The 23,256-nt window shown below is 42.4% G+C and overlaps 1 protein-coding gene across 1 annotated transcript in view; it reads right to left on the minus strand.

The window, feature by feature from the left end:
* LOC141139619 (glutathione hydrolase-like YwrD proenzyme) overlaps nucleotides 1-16,060 on the minus strand; it is a 114,371-nt gene extending 98,311 nt beyond the window's left edge. Inside the window, 4 exon segments of the mRNA XM_073625923.1 lie at nucleotides 278-484; nucleotides 1,158-1,311; nucleotides 5,551-5,704; nucleotides 15,943-16,060. Coding sequence (XP_073482024.1) covers nucleotides 278-484; nucleotides 1,158-1,311; nucleotides 5,551-5,704; nucleotides 15,943-16,042 — 615 coding nt within the window. The 5' untranslated portion in view covers nucleotides 16,043-16,060.
* Nucleotides 16,061-23,256: the final 7,196 nt, after the last annotated feature.

Genomic DNA, 23,256 nt, shown 5'->3' on the forward strand with positions numbered 1-23,256 from the left:
CAGGGCACAAGTGATGGAGAACATAGGAGCACAATTGGGAGACAAATATCACCCTATAACAGGAAGTGTCTAAACAAAAACCTACATGACCACCAGGTATTCTTTTAACAAATCTGCAAATTTAAATACAACGTTTGAAACTATATTATTAAGATGTTAAAGCTCATAAAAATAAGTGGGTTTAGATCTACTTTAACAGAATGTGATCAGATTTTTACTGCACACACTGCATACATTGCCATATGTCTCTCACTGACAGGAAGGAAAAAAAAAATACCTTGAATGTGTTTGCCAGTGAGGGATTTCTGAAGAGTTGCCCATGGTCTGGAGCTTGTCCATTAATCAGCAGTTCTGTACCATACTTGTTGTTTGCAGCCTGGAGCTTGTTGGCTGTGGCATTCCATTGGAAAGCAGAAACTTCAGACACTGGAAAGCCAGACTCCGCTAGTTCAATGGCCGGCTGTAAGATCTCTGCCAGGGTCAGCTATAGAGAGTACAGTGTGAGTGACACTTCACAAATATTTGGGGCAACAACATTGCTTGTACGGATCACATGTTTATATCATTTTTTTATTACTGCACATGTCCATACTTTATTCTGCTTACATATGGCAGTCTATAGATATTCCCTTTCTCTCACACTTCCCCTTGGGCAACTATTCTTCTGATAAAAACCTGTGTAATCGAAATGCTGGATACGGTTGGAGCCTACACAAGGTTAATGACGTACTCTACTACATTATGTGACAGTATCAGGCTTGGCCATTGGCCCACCCAGCCTTGAGCATCATGGGAAAAAGAAGAAAATCACCAGCTGTCCCATCCCCAGAGGCAGCGAGTATTTCCGTTAACTCCAATGGAGGAATGGAAAGGTGGGTGAACATGGCGGTAGGGGATTGCTTAGCTAGAGAACCTGTAATTTGCCCTTAATAGGAAAAGTAACGTTTTCTAGGTTGCCATGTTTAGGGAGCACTCTACAGCCTGAGAGGCAGTTGGTTCATGCCTACATACTTAATTAAGCATTTAACTTTTATAGGCAGCCTACACTGTAGCATATCATGCTGCACAATATTACAAATTTTCTTTTGCAACTGAGCCCTGTAATAAGCCAGAGTTGTTGTGAACACTCCAATTCTACATGGAATGTAGAATATTACCTTCTTACCGCCAAAGAGGTCAACAGTATCAACCCAGGCAGCCGCAGCACCTGGCACTGTGACATTGTGAACGTGCGAAGGCGGGACAGGGTTTTCCTCATCGAAACCTTGCTGTTTCAGTACTTGCAGACTCAATGCCCTTGGACATCTGCCACTGCACAAAAGTAAACAGAATTAGCAAGTTAACAAACTGACAAATGATATACCCTCTGATACACTCAGGAACAGATAAAACATTTTACCAGGACAAACGCTTGACATTAATGGTGGTCAAAAACACCACAAAATTAATAACTGGTCTATTACTTTATGGTGTAGCATGTGTAATAGGCATGTATTAAAATACTTTGCATTGTTCTTGGTTGTGCTGGGAAATACAGCAAGAAAGCAACCAGAAGATAAAGATAAATTGAAGTATGCACTTCAGCAATGGTCCCTCCATTTATCAGTGCTGCAGTTAGTACAGTGGGCAAAAAGTGAAGTCATATTAACCACTTCCAGCCCAGGCCAGTTATGACATTTCTCTCCTACATGTATATGTACACACATACATATATATTTTAGCAGAGGCCTTGGAGAATAAAATGGTGGTCATTGTAATTTATGTCCCACTGTATTTGCGCTGCAATTTTTCAAACACAATTTGTAATAAATACACTTTAATGAATTTTAATGCAAAAAAAAAAAAAACAAAAAAAACAAAACACCACACAATATATAACCCAATATTTTAGTAAAATATAAAAGATGTTACGCTAAGAAAATAGATAAACATGTCCTGTTTTAAAAAACTTTGGTGCTTAAAAATCTCCAAAGGCTACACTTTAAATTTTTTTACAGGTTACCAGTCTAGAGGTGCAAAGGAGGTCTAGGGCTAGAATTATTGCTATAACATCTGTGGCGATACCTCACATGTGTGGTGCGAACACCGCTTACATATGCAGACGCGACCTATGTATGCGTTCACTTCTGCGTGCAAGCACAAGGGGACAGGGGCGCAAAAAAAAAAAAAAAAAAAAGTACATTATCCTTTTAATCTTTTTGACTTTTATTACCATTACAAGAAATGTTAACATCTCTTGTAATAAGAATAAGGCATGACAGGTTTGCTTTCTGTAGACATCTGGGGGTCAATAAGGCCAGCCATACACAGTTTGAATTTCGGACGATTTCTGCTGAACCAGTCAAGATTCGAACCGTTATGGGCAGGCTGAATGTACCCAGTTGATCAATCGCCTGCCGGATTCTCTTGCGATTATTGCTAGCGGCTACTATAGCCACTAGCGATAATTACGGTCTTCTCCCGACGGGGATGGCTTCCCCCGCCGGGAGAAGACAAATGCTGATTCCCTTGTGATTGCAGGAAAGAAATTTGCACAGTATGGCCCGCCCACAACCCCAGATATCTCCTCTACCTTAGAAAGCATGAAAAAAAAAAAAAAAAAAAAAAAAAAAAAAAAAGCGATCTCTGCTTTCCAGGGAAAGAAACATCTTTACATCCTACGGGTGGGAAGTGGTTAATGTCACATCATATAATACAATGACAGTAAATACATTTTTACAATACTGAAAAGTAGAGATGTACACAAGGGAAAATTTTGTTTTCACTCGTTAAAGTGGAGGGCCACCCTGAAAAAAAAATAAAATAAATTAAAAAAAAAAATTGCACCAAAAATCCTAAAAAACCATTTGACAAAATTTGTGTTTTTAAACTTACCTGAACCCTTGTTGCTAGGCAGTCTTCCTAATCTGCCTCTGACTATTCCGCGGAGTGTCCTGTTCCTCGGTGAGCAGTCCCGTTGCCTTCTGGGAACTGTGTGTGTTCCCAGAAAACCACGGGGCCATTCACAGAGCACCGCCCTGCTTGCGCGTGCGCAGTAGGAAACTGGCAGTGAAGCCGCAAGGCTCCACTGCCTGTTTCCCTTAGTTAGGATGGTGGTGCCGGGACCCGAGAGCCGAGGGACGGGTCGGCCTCGGGCGGTCGACATCGTGGGCACCCAGGACAGGTAAGTACTTATTTAAAGTCAGCAGCTACAATGTTTGTAGCTGCTGACTTTAAAAAAAAAAAAAAAAAATTCGCTGGCCGGAATCCCACTTTAAGTAAAAGATTTCGTCACCGCTATGTTAGAATAATTTTGGAACGGGAGAGATAGATTATATATATATCTCTATCTATATATATTCATTCATTGTTCCGCATTGATTCGTATTTTTTTTGGAAGTTTTGTTATTCTTTTGTTATTTCGAAAGATTGACTACATTTGTTTTAAATTTGTGTTAAAGCGGAGGTTCGCTGAAAAAAAAAAAAATATGTATATTAAAAGCCAGCAGCTACAAATACTGCAGTTGCTGACTTTTAATATATGGACATTATATAGGTATCCGCTCCCTCCTCCCCCCTGAAAGGTGCCAAATGTCACACCGGGGGGGGGGGGGGGATCCAAAAAGTGGAAGTTCCATTTTTGGGTGGAACTCCGGTTTAATTCCTTATTTTGGGAGATTAGTTATTTGTATATAACAAAAATATTCAGAATTTTTTTTTTTTTTTTTAAAGATGCAACTGAATACAGTTAGGCCCCTAATTTTCCAAACCTAAGAATTGCATTAGACTGTGGAACTGACAATCAAACTTACTTTATATACTTTATTGCACTAGCAGTGCAGCCATTTAGGCAGAAGTGCCCAAACGCATCACTCTTGCACAATATATAATTCAAACCTGGTCAGAGAGGAGTTTGTTGCAAGAGAGAGTTGTTGCAGATCATTGTGATTTGTCTTTGCTATGAGAATGTCTGGTATTAGAGGGATTGTATCTGGTGTTGAGGGAGGATATTCGTGAACCCCGATCCAAAAATGTATCTTATTAGAATATGCACGATCACTAGATTAAAAATAAATGGATCCAAGTATGGGGGGGGGGGAAGAAAAATGTTGACTATGACTCCAAGAACACCATCCCTAGAGTCAAGCACAGAGGTGGAAACATTATGATTTGGGGTTGTTTCACTGCTAAAAAAGGTACAGGCCAACTTTGCTGCATTGAGGGGCCAAGGGATGGGGCCCATGTATTGTAAAATCTTTGATGAGAACCTTCTTCACTCAGGCAGAACACTGAAGATGGGTCATGGATTGGTCTTCAAGCATGACAATGACCCAAAACATACCACCAAGGCAACAAAGGAGTGACTCCAGAAGAAGCACATTAAGGTCAGGGAGTGGTGGAGCCAGTCTCCAGACCCTAATCCTATCGAAAATTTATGGGAGGGAGCTGAAACTGAGTTGCCAAGCAACAGCCAAGAAACCTTAAAGCAGAGTCCCGCCCTCCCCCCAGCAACAAATTAAAAGTCAGCACATACTGTATTTATATATGTATATTAGGACACTTACCAGCCGGTTCCCTACTGCGCATGTGCGAAGCGCGCTGCTCTTTGAATAGCCTGGTGGGCGGGGGGGGTGGTGGGTTGAGGTGGGAGTAGGGGGGCTGAACTTCCGAGTGATCTTGGCAAGATCTCTCGGAAGTGGGGACAGATGCCTGTCAAAAACCAGGTACCCACTTCCCCATCCCCCCTGAAAGGTGCCAAATGTGGCATCGGAGGGGGGGGGGGGGGGGGTTAGATAAGTGGAGCTTCCACTTCCACTTTTGGGTGGAATTCCGCTTTAAGGATTTAGAGAAGATCTGTAAAGAAGAGTGGACCAAAATCCCTCCTGAGATGTGTGCAAACCTGGTCACCAACTACAAGAAATGTCTTACCTCTGTGCTTGCCAACAAGGGTTTCTCCACCAAGTACTAAGTCATTTTTTGCTTGGCGTTCAAATACTTATTTTAGTCACTGAACTGCAACTCAATTTATAACCTTTGTGTCATGTGTTTTTTCTGCATTTTTGGTTGATATTCTGTCTCTATCCTTTAAAATACACTTTTATGATAAAAATTATACATCCTTTATTTTTTTGTAAGTGGGCAAACTTACAAAATCTGCAGGGGATCAATTAATTTTTCTCCCCACTGTATCTGCTTGTGGATTTTACTGAAGTGCCAGCACTTTTTTCAAGATTTAGTCTCTACAGGGCTCACAGCGTCTGACTGCCTGAGCACCGATGTATACATTCTATATGATTAAGGAGAGGAGGTAGCAATGCTGTGTGTTTTGCTTTCAACTCATCCAAAATGTATGGAAAACTGATTTAGAGGCCTACTACAAAAGCTCCCATGTAAGACTGGCCTGAACTGATCATTTTAGTAAACCATATAGTTTGAAACAAATATATCAGATTTAAAATGTTTGTCAAGGTTGTTCCTTGACATATTACTGTCACATTGAAATAAGTGATGTTTTACTTTTACACAACGCAAGACAGCCTGCACAGAGACAAGGGAAATAGATAGCACTACCTTCCATTAAGGCCATAGACCTTTTTGTTTTCTGCTTTGTAAAACAAACAGAAACAATCACCGCCAATACCAGTGCTTGTGGGCTCAGTGACATTAAGGGCAGCAGCTACTGCCACCGCTGCATCAGCTGCATTGCCGCCTTTCTTCAAAATATCTACAATCAAATAGAAAAGAATGTTATGAAATCATACTAAACTCATTGAAAATAACATTGATCATAACGAATGTCACAAAACTAATAATGATATATAGCTTACATCTGAATTTAACAAAAGGCTACAGTTAGTATGTCTATTTTAGTCTTGCTCTGACCTTTTAATGTAAATACAGATAAACCAATGTGCTCATTATACCGGTGTTCAAATACTATGGTCATTAGAGAGGTAGATCTAGTAGGTGTGTGTAGTAGTAGTACTGGACAGATTTAGGTCAAGTTCACGCTAGCCAATGCGCTAAAAAATAATCAACCTGCTGTGGTTTGCTTTTCAGAGCTCGGCTAAGCACCAGCTTTCAGGTGTTTAGGAGGTCATCCTGCTGCCACCTAAATGCCTGTGTAGGGATCTGTTGTCCTCTGTCTGAAATTGTAAAATGACTGTAAATATATTATTTATGCACATCCTTTCCCTGGGTTGTTGGCTTTGAAACCCCAGAAGGAGGAAGTGGAGAGCGTCTCAGTCCTGCCCATGCTACTAAACCCTAAGCCAGAATGGACTAGTATGCAAGTATTCATAGGATATGAAGTGGTTCTAAAGCCAGTTTTTTTTTTTTTACCTTAATGCATGCTAAGCATTAGGATAAAAAAAAAAAAAAATAAAAAATTCTGTGTGCAGCAGCCTCCCTTACACTTACCTGAGCCCAATCTCGATCCAACCATGTTGCATGGGAGCATTGACTATGCGGGACTCTCCCTCCCAATTGGCTGAGACACAGCCACTGCTGTCAAAGTCAGTAAGCCAATGAGAAGAGGGAGGGGGTGGGGCCGACCTGCAGCTCCATGTCTGGATGGCAGCGGCTCAGTTTGGGTGCTCCATAGCAACCCGTTTGCTGTGGGGGCACTCGGCAGGGGGGCCCCCCCAAGAGCACTGGCGAGGGACCAGAGAAGAGGAGAATTGGGGCGGCAAACCCATTACACAGAGCGGGTAATTATACCAACATGTTTTTTTTTTTTTTTTTAAAAAACAACAAAGACTTTAATATCACTAACTGTAGCTGCTAAGAATATATCTTGTGACAGAATATCTCTGTCCTTTCTTTGTTTTTATTTCATATGCACAGTGCCAGATAGGTCTGTGCTACTGTATGTGTAATGGTAACCTTCTAGTATATTGGTAGGTGACCTGCTATTCTAGTTAACCCTGTCTCTTTTAGTCTGGGTTTCTACTGTATAGCTAGGGCTCAATAACCAGCAGAGCCAGGTTAGGCATCCCACGGGCACTTCTGGATCATTAGCTTTGAAGTCTGGTTTCATGTCAAATTAGAAACCATTAGGGAGGGACTAAAGCACACAGTAGATGGGCTGACTGAGTTACAGTGCATACCACAGTTCCTGCCTTGAGAAGCTCCATTCCAGGCTTGTTGGACAACAGTTGGAAGATCTCCCCATCACCTCAGATTTGGTCTTCAGATCTCCAACACAAAAATCACATGCCACATCATCCTCAGGGCCCCCCACAACAGGATTTGGCTATAACATTTATCTAGAGGTATGTCTATTAATGACTATATATACCCCAGTATAGATGCACAAGTCCACCAGGACTCCTATCGGGCCATTTGCCGATAATACCCATTTGTAAATTGACTGTATGTACTATTATTAATCTCTTCTTATATAAATCTTGTATTGTTTATATACTGCTCCGATTAATTTGTTTAGATTACTGATTAATTTCACAGGAAGGAAACCCCCTCTGTTCACAGAGGCCCCACCCTGGGTGGAGGCACTATCTACTTTATCCATTAAGCCCACTCTTCCACTTACTGAAAGTTTTGTTTCTCTTAGTTCCTACAGGATTAGCCCAGTATCCTCTTTGGTATATTTTCTGAGGGTGAGAGGCCCTCAGAAAATGCCCAGAGCAAAATGAGAATATATGAACCGAAGGTACGGTTCCACCTATACTGAGCCCCTAGATAAACGGGTAGAATGGACAAATAGAACAGCTAAACCTTTAAAATCTGCAGGGACTTTTGATTTACAAGTATGGCAAACTTTTCTGCACGATTATGGCCCGCTACTGTGCAGTTAGGAATGTGGAGAATAGCTTGCACATGGGAGACAGAAGCTAAATTGGCATATGAAACTGGCTTGACAGAGGAGATGTTTAATAAAAGTTATGCCCAAATTTACTACGTTTGGCCAGAAGACTCTGTAGAGGAGGATCTCCCAACCTTATGTGGCTGCCAGTTTGGCTTTAAGAGATCCATCCACAAAAGCACAAGAATCAGATTACATGAAGGGGCAAGGGGTTGGGCGCCTGAATAGGGGGTGGCAGCGGTGGCCAGCAACTCGCATCCAATTCGCAATCAGATGAACCCAGCCTTGAAAAATGGGTGGAATCTTTGCCAATAGCCCTATATTCTGTATGAACTACCCCTAAACAACCACATGGGCTGTCCCCAACAGTTGCAGGCTTCTCACTCTAGTCTGTTATACTATGTTCAAATTTTGCAAAGAACATTGAATAAATTACATGAAGGTGTTTACAACTCTATCCCGGACCCAGATTCTGTTTTAGGTGTTCACAGAATCCAACCAGGTGATTGGGTGGTGGTCAAGCGACACATCAGAAAGCCGCTAGAACCAAAATTTGACAGACCACATTTTATGCTTTTGACAACAGATCAGCTGTCAAGTTGGAAGGAAAGCCCACCTGGATTCACGCAAGTCATTGCAAGAAAATCCTGAAGTGATGATTTCCTTTATAAAAATTATGTTTCTTTTCCTGTTTGTGAGAACTGAGAAATGGAAAACTAACCTTTTCATCCAAATGTTAAAATTGTATGCAACCCATAGCAAACGCTAGTAACTGCTGGGTGTGTTTGATGGTTTCAAAACATATAGACACTCCACAGATTTGTCTAAACATTACATGCCCATTTAACACTAAATGTACACAGCTGGGCAATTCAGATTGCACTGGAACAAAGATTACAGTTTATGGAGGAAACTATAGTCAATAGCATTATATCCCAGATCTATATAGAACCCTTTATAGTACAAATGGCTCACAGTTCCCAATATGTGGAAATATTGGTTACCTCAGATTTCATGTTATTGCATCTAGTTTTTTTAGGAGCAGGTATACCATCCATCTATACGTAGAGGGTTATATTTTATAAGTGGAGATAGAGCTTACGCCTGGCTTCCTATGAATGTTACAGGTACATGTCATATTGGGAAGTTATTACCTGCTTTCGCTGTTCGCAAAGATATAGTGCGACCAGGTCAAAGTCCAGAATACCCTTTAGTGTTCAAAGGAGAGCTGTTCACTGAAGGTGACATGATATGGTCATGGTTCCCTTCCTGGACAGGATGGAGAATTGAAGTGTAGCATCCTTCAATTGTTTAGGCAGGGTTGCTAGAAAATTTACATGCCAAGTGATAGTTGCCTTGGCCAATTGATAAGAGGTCAATTGATTCTACCCCAATTCTGGAATTGCTGCACTTCTCGCTTCTGTCACTAGATGGCTGGGTATCTGGTGGCATTAGATAAGACAAGGGCATTGCAAGGACAGATTAAGAATAGATGGGGGGTCTCAGCCAGTGGGCAGGGATTTTAGGTCCCTTGGCCTGCTGGGAGAGCCTATTTATTTGGGTGAGGTCAGGTGATCGGGGTTCTGTGCCACCTAGACAGCTGTCTGGGCGGACTAGTTTTGTGATGCCCCGGGCTGCTAGGCCAGAGACTGAGGCCTATCCCGGGGGCATCTGGCCGCTAGGCTGTCTGAGGGCCTATCCAGAAGCAAGAGATCAGCGTAGGATTGGGATTGTGGCTTGCAGCCCAACCAGAAGTAACGGTTCTGCCGGCCATAGAATCTGTCCTGGTCGGAGGTAGAGGGGAAGCTGTAGCCACTAAGGGACCATCTACCCTATTACCAGGGACCACCGAGTAGCTGAAGCAAGTACCAGAGCAGTATTCTCACCAACCAGGGACAGTGAAGAATTGGGAAACTTCAGCAGATGTCAAGCCAGGGACCCAGCCAGTGGAGGTGAAACTTGCAGAGCAATATTGTTTGCTAGGCCAGGGACCAAGCAGGCCAGTGGGGTGACGCTTGAGGAGTATCTGAGTGCCAAGCTAGGGACTCAGCAGGGACGCGGGGGTGATGCTTGAGAAAGATACTCAATGAGAAGATTTGAAGAGCTCAGGAGATCCAGTAGCAGTGGATCAGCAGGTCTAAGTGATAGACTGGGAGCTCAATTGAGTGAACATCTAAAAAGGAGAGAGATTGTGGAGGAAGTGAAAGTTCATTACAACCTTTGTTTGAAACTGTTCAGGATTGTTGCCATAGGAGACAGCGTGTCTACAGATGCAGATGTGGTGTCCATTTGGGTGCCTTTCCCTACATGGCTGCCTACCTATACAAGTCTTGGAGTCTGCTAATTAACACTGCAACTACTAAAGGGTGTCCTGGCCCTAACCCTCTTTCCCACATTTCTGTTAAGAGAAAATAAATCTCTTTGCATTCAAGAAGTGTCTGGCACCCATTAATCTACCTTACATTGCACCCACCATGCCTTATAACCCACTCTACACAGAAGGATGTCAGCTGTCCCCAACTCTGGAAGTCACCATTAGGCCTGGAGAGACCCAGGACTTAGCTACAGAAGCAATGAAAAGAATAAATAAATTACACTAGAATTGTAGATGAGATTATTAACCATACTACCACTGATATAGGTTTAATAAGTGAAGAAAGGGCTCCACTTTAAAAAGTAGTATAAGAGCACAGATTAACACTAAATTATCTCACTGCAGCTCAAGGTGGGATGTGTAAGGTTATTCTCACTGACTGTTGTATATACATTTCTGATAATGAGAACATTATTAAAGGGCATCTTGCTAAAATAAGAGAACTACAGAATTAGGCCAGAGATATTGCTAAAAGATGGATGGAACCCTTTTAAGGGATTAGGAGGCTTTGGTGACTTTTTATATGGCATAGCAACATGGTTACAGAAATTAGGCGCTTACATTGTGATGTTCCTATTTCTCATATTTGTTATTTACTTCCTCATCAGGCTATGCCTGTGTGACGATCAACTTTACCAATAGACTGTCCACCAGCCCTGATGAACCTATTCTGAGAAAGCTAGGAGAGAGCTGAACAGGACGCCGTCTCTCTGCGCCAATGTAGCAGGGGTTACCAGCAATCGGCTGAATGTAACCTGGAGAAGAATGGTGTTGAATAAACAAAATGGGAGACGACATGGACTTTCACTGTATTGTTCATTTAAGCACAAGAGACTCCATTTTGTTCACAATGTTGAAGTGTGTAGCAACTGGATATCCCCAGTCTGAAAAGAGAAGCACACTTGGGCTCCCAGCCACGAGTGAGCAGACAGAAAAGGACTCCAGTTGTGTAGCAACTAGATAAGCAAAAGCTCATAAGACAACATGTACAGAGGTAATGTACAGGGATATTGCACAGAAATATTGTATAAAGGTGCATGAATAGATAAAAAGCCGGCTAGCTAAAACAAACAAAAAAACCCCATGTACCGGGTCACATGTGGCGTGATTGCGTCAGCACAACGCACCGCCCTACATGTTTCGCAATACCTTGCGTCTTCCTGGGGCACGGGCAACGTGCTGCCATCACTCAAATAGCATCCACTTAGTACCTCACTTTCACTCCAAGTTTGTATTGGCTGTGACGGAGACCAAGCCTCGTTATCGCTCAGGAACCAGACCTCGCTTTCACTCCAAAAGCCCATTGACTAAAACGCAGATCAAGCCTCATTAACGCACGGACGACATATAGGAGCCCAGAGATCACATGGACCGCAAAAATGGTACCAAGCCTCATTACCAAAGAGGTGTGCCATTTCAAAGCTCGAAAAGAGCTGGATATACAAAATGGGAGGTCTCAAACCTTATAGTTTGAATACAGATATAGAAATTAATGTGTTTATTGATAACTCGTAAGAATACTCGATCATGGTTCAACTGTATGGCCTACCACTCCTTGATGGCACGGCTGTGCGTTTATATATGAGGATTTGATTTCATGGAACTTTTCTGCAGACAACCCTTTGTTTAAAATACTCCCCTTTTTATTTTGGCACTATATGTATGTTTAAGGTTTGGCAGTATACTATCAAATGCAATTTAACTCTGTTTAATATAGAGACATGATTATGTGTTCTTTATGAATTTCATATTGAGGTTTCGCCCTGTTAGGTTGGAGTCCCAGATTGAGGCTTGGTACCATTTTTGCGGTCCATGTGATCTCTGGGCTCCAATATGTCGTCCGTGCAATAACGAGGCTTGGTCTCTGTCACAGCCAAAACGAACTTGGAGTGAAAGTGAGGCTTGGTACTAAGTGGATGCTATTTGAGTGATGTGTCAGCACGTCGCCCGTGCCCCAGGAAGACGCAAGGTATTGCAAAACATGTAGGGCGGTGCGTTGTGCTGACGCAATCACGCCACATGTGACCCGGTACACGGGTGTTTTTTATTGATTGTTTTAGCTAGCTGGCTTTTTATCTATTCATGCACCTTTATACAATATTTCTGTGCAATATCCCTGTACATGTTGTCTTATGAGCTTTTGCTTATCTAGTTAAAATTAAAGATTTTGAATTTTAACTTACTACACGACTGGAGTCCTTTTCTGTCTGCTCACTCGTGGCTGGGAGCCCAAGTTTGCTTCTCTTTTCAGACTGGGGATATCCAGCTGCTAAGCATTTACTGCTATTTGGCGAAATCCTCGCGGACCGCTCAAGGCAACCAAAGGACTCGAGATACCAGAGGATTCAAGTGTCCCCGCAGAGGGCTGTATCTGTCTGCTTGTATGACCCCCGCTCTTGAGGGGGTCCACAGGTTCCGGTAAGGGTTATCACATACAGAGTTTACATCGAGATGTCTTTCATTTGTGGACATTTTAAGGCTGAATATCTGGACCTTGATACCTGCTGTGGATTATAACTCACATATTTTTTACTTTTTTATTACATCTAAAGAAAACGCTGCTCATTTTATTTTATCTTTATATGGACACCAATGGACATTGTTTTTTCATTTATTGATTGATGAGCACATGATTTGTTTCAACTATCGCTATATTGCTTATTTCACAATTCATTTATGTATACATCACCTGAAGGAGTTTAGGATGCTCAGGATGCACTCCTTATTCGGGTGTCCCCTGGTTTTCTGCATGGTATTGGTTCACCCTATTTCTTACATAAGAAATATTTAATGTAGCGCAACTTTTCTTATATTGACATGAGGTGTACTTGGCCTTGGGGGGGGACTGGCACCCCCATATAGCAGAAAAAAGTTACTGGCAGGGGCGGGTCTTGGCACACCTCTGCTTGGCTGGGCTTGGGCCGGGGGCGGTCTCAGCTCCCCTCGGCGTGGGGTTGGCAGTCTCAGCTGTGCTTGGGCTCGAGCAGAGGGGCATTCTCAGCTTCCCTCAGCTCGGGTGGGATTGGCTCAGCTGTGCTCGAGCAGAGGGGCGGTCTCAGCTCCCTCAGCTAGGCTGTGCTCAGGCCAGCTCAGCTAGGCTCGGGGGCCTGTATCCTGTCCGCAGTCTCTAACCATCTCTTGTATCCTGTCCGCAGTCTCTAACCATCTCTTGTATCATGTCCGCAGTCTCTAACCATCTCTTGTATCATGTCCGCAGTCTCTAACCATCTCTTGTATCATGTCCGCAGTCTCTAACCATCTCTTGTATCATGTCCGCAGTCTCTAACCATCTCTTGTATCATGTCCGCAGTCTCTAACCATCTCTTGTATCATGTCCGCAGTCTCTAACCATCTCTTGTATCATGTCCGCAGTCTCTAACCATCTCTTGTATCATGTCCGCAGTCTCTAACCATCTCTTGTATCATGTCTGCAGTCTCCAACCATCTCTTGTATCATGTCTGCAGTCTCCAACCATCTCTTGTATCATGTCTGCAGTCTCCAACCATCTCTTGTATCATGTCTGGGATGATCAGCTAGGGAGGAAAGATGGCCAAAAAGTTAGAGGGGTTGTTAAACTAGGCGACGGGGGGGGTTAGGGCCCAGAGGTAGAGAGTCAGCACGGAACATATTCCAGAGGGTAGTATTGGGGGCATTAGTGGTAGGTTGACTAAAACACATAAACCCAAAAGGTAAGTATAGTAGCGGAGCCCTTCCTGTGCCTGGGGGGAAGTGATGTCACCAGCCCAGGCAAAGGAACAGGCAGACTACGAGGGACCACCTAGCAACAGGCATTTAGAGGTAAGTGAAAAAAAAAAAAAAATATCCAAATTTTTTTTGTTTTTTTTTTTTTTTTAGAATTTTTACAGGTATTTTAGTTTTTTGGGTGGAACCCCACTTTAACATCAATAGTATGCAAGCTCTTGGAGGGGATGATAAGGGACTATATACAAGATTTTAGTAATGAGAACGGTATCATTAGCAGTAATCAGCATGTATTCATGAAGAATCGTTCTTGCCAAACCAATCTATTAACCTTCTATGAGGAGGTGAGTTGCCATCTAGATAAAGGAAGGCCCGTAGACTGGATTTGGATCTTTTTTTCCCCCCTCTTTAAAATGCACTGTAAAACACACTGTATAAAACTGGTTGCTAAGGAGGGGGCCGGTAAGCCGGCCGCCGCGTCCCTAACAACCAATGAGTCATCAGCTGTAAGCTGAAAAAAAAAAAAAAATTACTGGCAAAGAAATTTGCGAAAAAAAACAGTGTGGGGTCCCCCCCCCAGGTCCATACCAGGCCCTTCGGGTCTGGTATGGATTTGGAGGGGACACCCCAACGTCAAAATAGATGTGAACTAGTACCATAGGAAACCATGTTAAATGGACTGTTGTGCATTTCTGCAAACTGCAAAACACACACACAAAAAAAATAAAAAAAATAAAATAATGCATAGGTGTGAACGTAGGGTTAATACCATGCAATCTGATTGTACAATTTCCTTTAGATCTACCATCAACTATGTAGTGCAAGGGCCTGCCTGATTGGATACAGAGTGATAGATAGGTGGGTCCTCTTATTCCATAGTTCTGGTAAATCTAAAAAGGTACATATACAGAGATTGTACAATCAGATTGCATAGTGTATGGCCAGCTTTATACATGTACATAGGTGGGAGTGGATGGAGACACTCAGTTGTCAGGGCCCCATCACATCTCTGCGCAGTGGGAACGCACATTCTTGCATGCATTTTTTGGGGCGTTTGAGCGTTTTTTGCTCATCACGCATAGGGCAACCCATTAACACAACATGGTGCATTGTCGCACATTGCAGCTGGTAGTTACTGCCCACTGAATGTGACATGGGAGGTTTCATTTTTGCTGTGGTTCTTGATCAAATCACTGTGGCTGTAACATGTATACACTGTCTGCTGCTTTTGCAGCTCAAAGTGGTTCTAAACTTCAGACATGAACAATGAAGAAAGCATATCCTTTTATTGTGTGTACTTGCCTCAGTCAAAAGCATATAGTATGAGTTAGATGTGCTGCTTCCTCTGCGATCTGCATTAGTCACTAACAGGTTATGCCAACTCCAACTGATCTAGAAGGACAGAGGAGAGCTCCAGCACACAGAAGGCAATTGACAGCCTCAGCTATAGCGTTTCCCTATGAGACCATATAGGGAGAGAGGGGGGCGATTCCCTCCACTCAGGTTTCAGATTACACTCAGCTCCCTGCTCTATGCTGTGGGGTGTGTCACATCAGATCTCTGCCCCTTGCCTTCTGACGATCAGACATGTAAACTGTACACTTTGAACGTCTGGATATGAGATGGCTGCAGATAAACATGTAAAACATATGTAGAAGGATTGGTTTCATCTCTGTATCACTTGAGGGTGGTCACTTCACTGGGTAAATGTAAGGATTTACAACCACTTTAAAGGTGGAGTAGTTGGAAGGGGGTTTATATACCTGTATGTTTTTATCATCCCGAAAGTGTAAGCAAAGCCTTATGGCAGTGCATGTGCAAGTGCAGGACCAAAAACTCCAGGTGATCCTCTGTTGAGCCCTGGTAACAGATGGTACATCAAGACCGTGGGTAAGACTCTCTGCAAGCTACAGCAAGCTAAAAACCATTTAAAAAGTTTGAAAGGAGTAACGTGCAACAGGCATTTGTTGTTCTGTACAACTTGGTTAATGCTGGAAAACTCTTGCCATTCATGTGTCTCAGTCCACTATTAAACACTTTATTACATCAAAATTATATTACCTAAGCCAATGCCTGTTGCAAGTGGCTGGCTGGATGCCACACAACCTCCAGTGCACACAACAGGAGATCTCCTAGAGATAAACTCCAGTGTAGAAGCCATTGAAGAACAAAGAGATCACAAATTCTATAAGGAAACAAAGATACCATCATTTTTATTATAACTTATGATTAAACTAAACACATTCACAGTACAAACATATATGTCTACCAAGTAAGTGTTGACAAATTTTGAGATATTTTATATTCCATTGGCAATTACTGTATAGCAAAGAGCAATCTTGTGTATTATGTCATCGGCTATTGCATGCCAACAAAGACAGTCCTAAGATTCTGGTCCAAGAGTTGATGCCAAGTCTCTGGCCATGTGATTGTAGCTACTCCTACTATTACTATTAGTCATACTGCTGCTGTTTATGGTATTCACACCAGGGGGTGAGATTCGGGATTGGGTCGGATATGGGTTTGAGAGAAACCCATGCTGTTACAGTTTGTAGTCCCATCAAACCAGTGTAGCATTTCACCCACCCTCTATTAACTGTAAAGATAATGCACTGCAGAGGCACAACTAGAACCTTCAGGGCACCAGGCCTAGCCTTCCATCAGTCTGGGGGCCCTTGCCACTGATCTTGAAACCATTTACTGCCATTGCAGGGCCCTTTCACATGTTCTGCATAGGGTTGTCACCGTTTCTTCAAGCCAAACCTGGACAGATTAGCAGCACATGACAATTTCTTTTTTTTTTGTAGTATACACCATGCATATATTTTGTGATTAAATAACATTTCTAATTATATGGAGTTAATTCACAACTTTCCAAACTGTTTGCTGTAGAAAGACACTACTGTATTTGTGCTTTAAAAGATTGTCTGTATACAGGGGTCAGTGTCACTCCCTTCATAATACAGCCCCCCCTCCATAGAGACTGCCATTAGGTAAGTCCCCCTTATATCAGTGCCCCCCTATAGAGACCCCCCCCCATTAGATCAAAGTCCCCTTATATCAGTGCCCCCCTGTTAACTTACAGTCCCCTTGTATCAGTGCCCCCCCTTCCTTAGAGACCTCCATTAGATCAAAGAGACCACCCTTATATCAGCATCCCCTGCCCTCTTTAAGAGCCCCATTAGATAGGCTTACTGGTGGGTCTCGGGGAGCTGCTGCATGCCTGGAGGTCTGTGAGGCTGGAAGCCAGAGTTGGGAAGAGGCAATCAGCTGCGGCTGGGGAGAAGGCAGAAAGCATAGGTAGACAAGAGGGCAGGTGAAGCTGACAGGAGCAGAGCCCAGTGCCAGAATGTGGTCCTGCCATCTTTGGGGCTCCCCACAGTGGCAGAACTCCAGGGCTCAGTCGCAAGTGCAATCTTTGCAACCCTGGTAGTTCTGCCACTGATGCTTCCTGTGAACCCGGAAGGAAGACCAAGGGAAGATGTCAGCTGTCTCAGCGGTGACATTGCGGTGCTGGAGAACTTTGTTCTCAGGTAAGTCTATCATAATGTGCTAGTATACAATGCATACTAGCACATTATGACATTGCCTTGAAGGGAATTTTTTTTATTTTTATTTTTTTAAATTACCTGCAGTTTACAACCACTTTAAGGAGCACACAGCACAGCAGGGAGCAACACCGGCTTCTAAGACTGTTTACGCCATTGCTTGGTGACTGGCAGTCCCTATCCCGCACCATCTCCCCACCCCCCTGTGACATCATCCACGGCCACTCTCAGACTGAAAAAAATAAAAGCCAGGACAGCGGTGCAGCGCACTGCCTATACAAGACAGACAAAACCCCAAGGGAGAGGCATATGGTAACATTGCAGAGCTTACTAATACCACACCTGTAGAAAATTTGTGCTGTTTAAGCAACATGGCCATTGCCCCAGTACTCAGGGCACCCAGTTTTGGAAGGTTTACTTCCAACACCAATTTTTATATTTTTTTAAATTATTTTATTACTTTATTTTTCAAATTTTTTAAAAATTTTGCTCACTTGGACTTTTCTTTGGACACTCATCACCACTCACTGGGTTTATTTGCATTTGTATTTTCATTTTTTCATCAGTGATTATTGGGGTATATTTCCCATTTGTTTCAATTTTATTGTTGTATTTCGCTTCACATATAAGCACTACACTTTTTGTATCCATTCCTATTGCACTTATCTAATTTGCTGTGTTAGCTGCTATTTCTTTTAGGCAGCGCAGAATTATTTGTTACATTGTTCTTCCAACACCAGGAGAGGCTGAACAGGGAGGGGGGTAAGTGTATACTTGCAGCAACCAAAGTACTTACCAAATGCAATCACAAGGTGGCCTGGCGCATGACCAAAGAAGAACACTTCAGTTGGGGAGGGGCTGTCTTTTATTTAGCTAGGAAGAGGTGGTGCTGTGGGTGCCAGTGAAGGAGTTAACCAATTGTGTGCTGAGGTAGGGATGGGAAAATTTAATACACACAAGCCAGTACCCAAAAAGATAAATGGTAGCTTACCATTTGTTCTCCAGAGCTAAAATGTTGCACTTTCTAAAAGAAGAAAACATCAAAATATCTCTGTTTATTTTGGTAGCTGTGATGTGACCACTTTTTAAGAGTCTCAGGGGGGGAGATTTACTAAAACAGATGCACTCACAATCTGGTGCAGCTGTGCGTGGTAGCCAATCAGCTTCTAACTTCCATTTGTTCAATTAAGCTTTGGCAATAAAACCTGGAAGCTGGTTGGTTTCCCTGCATAGTTGCTCCAGATTTTGCACTCTCCAGCTTTAGTAAATAATCCCCTCGGTGTCCGGAGCAATGGGTGGCAGTGTTAAAGCAGAACTCCAGGCATTAACATCCACATCGCCTACCCCACCCCCCCTTTCCCTGGTATTTTCCAAAAAAACCCTATTTTCTTTTAGTCTTCTAGCTGGCCTGGTGCCATCCTCAACCCTTTTAGTGATCTCTCTCACATGTCGCAAAGTTAAAGATAAACTTCATGCATTTAACACTCTGCCTGTTTTTTTTTTGTTTTTTTTTTAATTACCTTTTTCTTGAAATCTTTTAGTCATGGCAGCTTCCTCTTCTTCCTCCTGCAGAGCAGAGGAGAAGCCATGCTTTCTGAACTGAGCAGCATGATGTTCACCTCCAGGATGGTATGGCTTATAGGAAATAGACAGAATGATATGATTGTTGTTCTGACCGAAGAGAAGGCTGGGGGCAACTCTGGAGCAAGGAGGGGGTAAACAACATTTGATTTTTTTTAACCACTTCCAGACCGCCGCACGCCGATATACGTCCTAACTTTGAAGAGGAAAATCTTTATTATGGCAGCAGCTAGCTTCAATAACCTTGGTATCCTCTTCTTAGGCCGGCGTTTCCGATAATAATGGTCTCTGCGGCGGATTCACCGCAAGATCACTTTTATCTGCGGTGGGAGAGGGCCCCCCCTTCCGCCGTGCTCCGGTGCCCTTCGCCGCTTACCGGAGCCGTCAGTAGCGGCGGAGGCGATCAGATGCTTGTCCTTTCTGGGTATGGAGACGAGTGAGGGGAAGATGGCCCCCCCCCGTCTTCATACTATTGCAGGGCTGAAGTGACCTCAAAACGCCACTTCCGCCCATAGCTCTTAAAGGGACATTTTTTTTTTTTTTTATTGCATTTTACTGTAAATATGAGACCTGAGGTCTTTTCGACCCCAGATCTCATATTTAAGAGGTTCTGACATGCTTTTTTTCTATTACAAGGGATGTTTACATTCCTTGAAATAGGAATAAAAGTGACACAATTTTTTTTTTTGAGAACAGCGTAAAAATAAAAACTAAAAGGAAAAATAAGTAATTAAAAAAAATAATCATTTTTAAACGCGCCCCGTCCTGCCGAGCTCGCATGCAGAAGCGAACGCATACCTGAGTAGCGCCTGCATGTGAAAACGTTGTTCAAAACATACGTGTGAGGTATCGCCGCGATCGGTAGAGCAAGAGCAATAATTTTAGCCCTAGACCTCCTCTGTAACTCAAAACATGCAACCTGTAGAATTTTTTTAACCGTCACCTATGGAGGTTTTTAAGGGTAAAAGTTTGTCGCCATTCCACAAGCGGGCGCAATTTTGAAGCGTGACATGTTGGGTATCAATTTACTTGGTGTAACATTATCTTTCACAATATAAAAAAAATTGGGCTAACTTTACTGTTGTCTTATTTTTTAATTCAAAAAAAGTGTATTTTTTCCAAAAATAGTGCGCTTGTAAGACCGCTGCGCAAATACGGTGTGACAAAGTATTGCAACGACCGCCATTTTATTCTCCAGGGTGTTAGAAAAAAAATGTATAATGTTTGGGGGTTCTAAGTAATTTTCTAGAAAAAAAAAAAAACAGTTTTTAACTTGTAAACAACAAATCTCAGAAAGAGGCTCGGCCCTTAAGTGGTTAAACAGGAAGGGAAGGGAACTAAACATGAAAAAACTGAAATTGGAGCTACGCTTTAAACTTTCTTTCCTGACACCAAACATGGCGGCATACATATGATTTAGCATGCTGCCATGAATTGACGTCAGGAAAGGAAAATTATGGTAAGCATTTGATACAATTTTTCCATTTTTAGCTGAATGAACTTTGAGGCTCTCCAACAGGAGGAAACCTCATATCAGCAGTATGCATGGCAGAGCAACAAGGCTATGGGTAGTGTTAAGGCAGCAGGCGAGCATTTTCACCTTAAAATCTGAAGTGCTATCAATTAAAGTTTGATTTCTGATACATTTATGATGTTCATTTTATTCATAAAGCAAGGAAATCATAAAGCTTATATAGTTACAAGTTGCACATTTATTGATATATAAAATTTTAGCTTTTGAGTTTATGTAAAAAGGAAGAAAGCTTCGAACAACGAGAAGCTGCACACTGCAATTTCCTCTCTGATCTACACGTCAGAGAGCTTGACTCACATGCAAGTCACATGAGATACCTCCCACCAGCAGCCAAACAATGTGTTACAGATATAAATGGCTTAGGAGAACACAATGTAGTTGGTCATGTGACACAACAGACTGACGACTAGGTCTCCATACAGCATATGTAGGACCTTTTACAGCATACAGTACAGAGAAAATTGCCATGGCTCAGCCTTGTACTTCCATTCTTATTTGAGGCTGATCTGCTTAGGATCAGCTGTGTGTGCAGACAGAGGGTGGCAGTTTCATCCTTATTATTACTGACACAATTCTGTATGTTCTGCAGCTGAATTCATTGTATTAATTGCTCTAAAATACACGTTCATATCTGATAACTTACCAGCCTTATCGTAATGTACAGTGAAAACAGTACAGTGTACAGTGTAAACCTTAGCTATGGAAAAGACGCAGTCTGTTGGCAGGAAACACGTAGTCACCATCCTTAATAGTTATACAAGAATTCCCTGTGACAGCCTTCTCTTCTAACCAGTGAAGTCAGAGGTAATCAAAGTTCAGGGTCAATAACCAAAGATTTTTCTCCAAGGGAGGGAGTCCTTCAGTTATAACTGTGATAAGCCCAGATAGAACAGATAATGACAACCACAATAAAGAAATGATCTTATCTTATTTTCTAAGCCCATGTTTCAGGTCTTCCCCGCGATTGGAAATGTCACTATATTTAAACAATTAAAAATCCTTTTTATTTATTTATTCTTTTAGATTTCAGTCAAACACTTTCACACTGGGGCGGGCGGGTGTCGTTTACCGTCATTTTAGCAGCGCTATTCGGCCGCTAGCAGGGCGCTTTTAACCCCCGCTAGCGACCGGAAAAAGGGTTAGCAGCGTTTGGCAGCGCTGTCCTATTGATTTCAATGGGCAGGGGTGCTTTAGGAGCGGTGTATATACCGCTCCTACAGCGCTGCAAAGCTGCTGCACCGCTCCAGTGTAAAAGCTCTCGGGCTTTCACACTGGAGAGACAAGAGAGGCTCTTTACAGGCGCTATTTTAATATCCATACCAGACCCGAACGGCCTTGTAATGGATTGGGGGGAACCCACGCCATTTTTTTCAATTTTTTTTTTTATGTATATTGCCGGGATACAACAATACATTACAGCCGCAAGCAATTTTAAATGACATTTTTTCCTTTAGAAATGTCATTTTGCTGCGGTACTGTTATAAACAGTAAAAAGGTCATACTTTACAGGCAGGCTAAGGAGACCCCCCCAGGCATGATATTTTAAGAAATATTTAATCTTTATTGTTTCACTTTGAGCATTATTAAAATCACTGCGCCTGAAAAAAACGGCCGTTTTAAAAACTGATCACTGGTACCTGACGATCGGCTCCAGAGATTACCAAAGAGAGCCCTGTGTAGGTATATAAACACAGGGCTCTCTTCTGACTGCAGTAATGTGCTGGTTTTTTTGTAGCAGAATACATTTTAGCCTAATTTTTTATTTTTTTTTATCGGATATGCTTTATAGCAGAAAAAATATAGGTTTTTTTCAAAATTGTCGGGCTTTTTTGTTTATAGCGCAAAAAATAAAAGACACAGAGGTGATCAAATACTACCAAAAGAAAGATCTATTTGTGGAAAAAAAGGACATCAATTTAATTTGGGTACAGCGTCGCACAACCGCCCAATTGTCAGTTAAAGTAACGCAGTTCTGTATCGCAAAAAATGGCCTGGTCATGAATAAGGATGAGCTCAGTCGTGTTAGCAAGTCCACGTACCCACACCTGCCGGGAAGCGCTAATCTGTCTCACTGCCTGTGATTAGCACTGCAGAGTGTCAGCTTCCTGGTGGGCGTGGGCGTGGGCATGTGAACTTGCGAATACGCCTGAGCTCATCCTTAGTCATGAAGGGGGTAAAACCTTCCAGAGGTCAAGTGGTTAATGTGTTTTTTTACTGACATTTTGTGTTTCCTAGACCTTTGCGGTAATATTATGTTATATAAAAAATTGGCACTACCACTATTTTATTCTCTAGGATGTCTGCTTTCTGGAAATATATAATGTTTGTGGGTTTTATGTAATCTTCAGGCCTAAAATTATTTTTTTAAATGTGTGCAAAAAACGGCTCTGGATGTGAAAGGGTTAAAGGATAATTTCACCTTTGGGAATCTGTTACATGTTCCGCTGTAAGATTTGTTAGTTTAAAACAACTGGCTCCTAACTTTTTTAGCTGGCTCCTAAATTTAAAGCAAATTTGTCAAGCCCTGATTAAATAATGAGCTGCAACAATTTTTGTCTTTTGTATCTGCCTGGACTTTAGCTTTAAAGTGGTTGTAAACCCCCCCCCCCAAAAAAAAAACTTGCGAGCTACTAGCTCATTATGAAATACTCACCTTAGATCGAAGCCCCCGTAGCGGTCCCCACACACAGCTCCGGCCGGCGAAATCGCTCC

This window comes from Aquarana catesbeiana, linkage group LG04 (assembly GCF_042186555.1).
Source record: "Aquarana catesbeiana isolate 2022-GZ linkage group LG04, ASM4218655v1, whole genome shotgun sequence".
Taxonomy (NCBI): domain Eukaryota; kingdom Metazoa; phylum Chordata; class Amphibia; order Anura; family Ranidae; genus Aquarana; species Aquarana catesbeiana.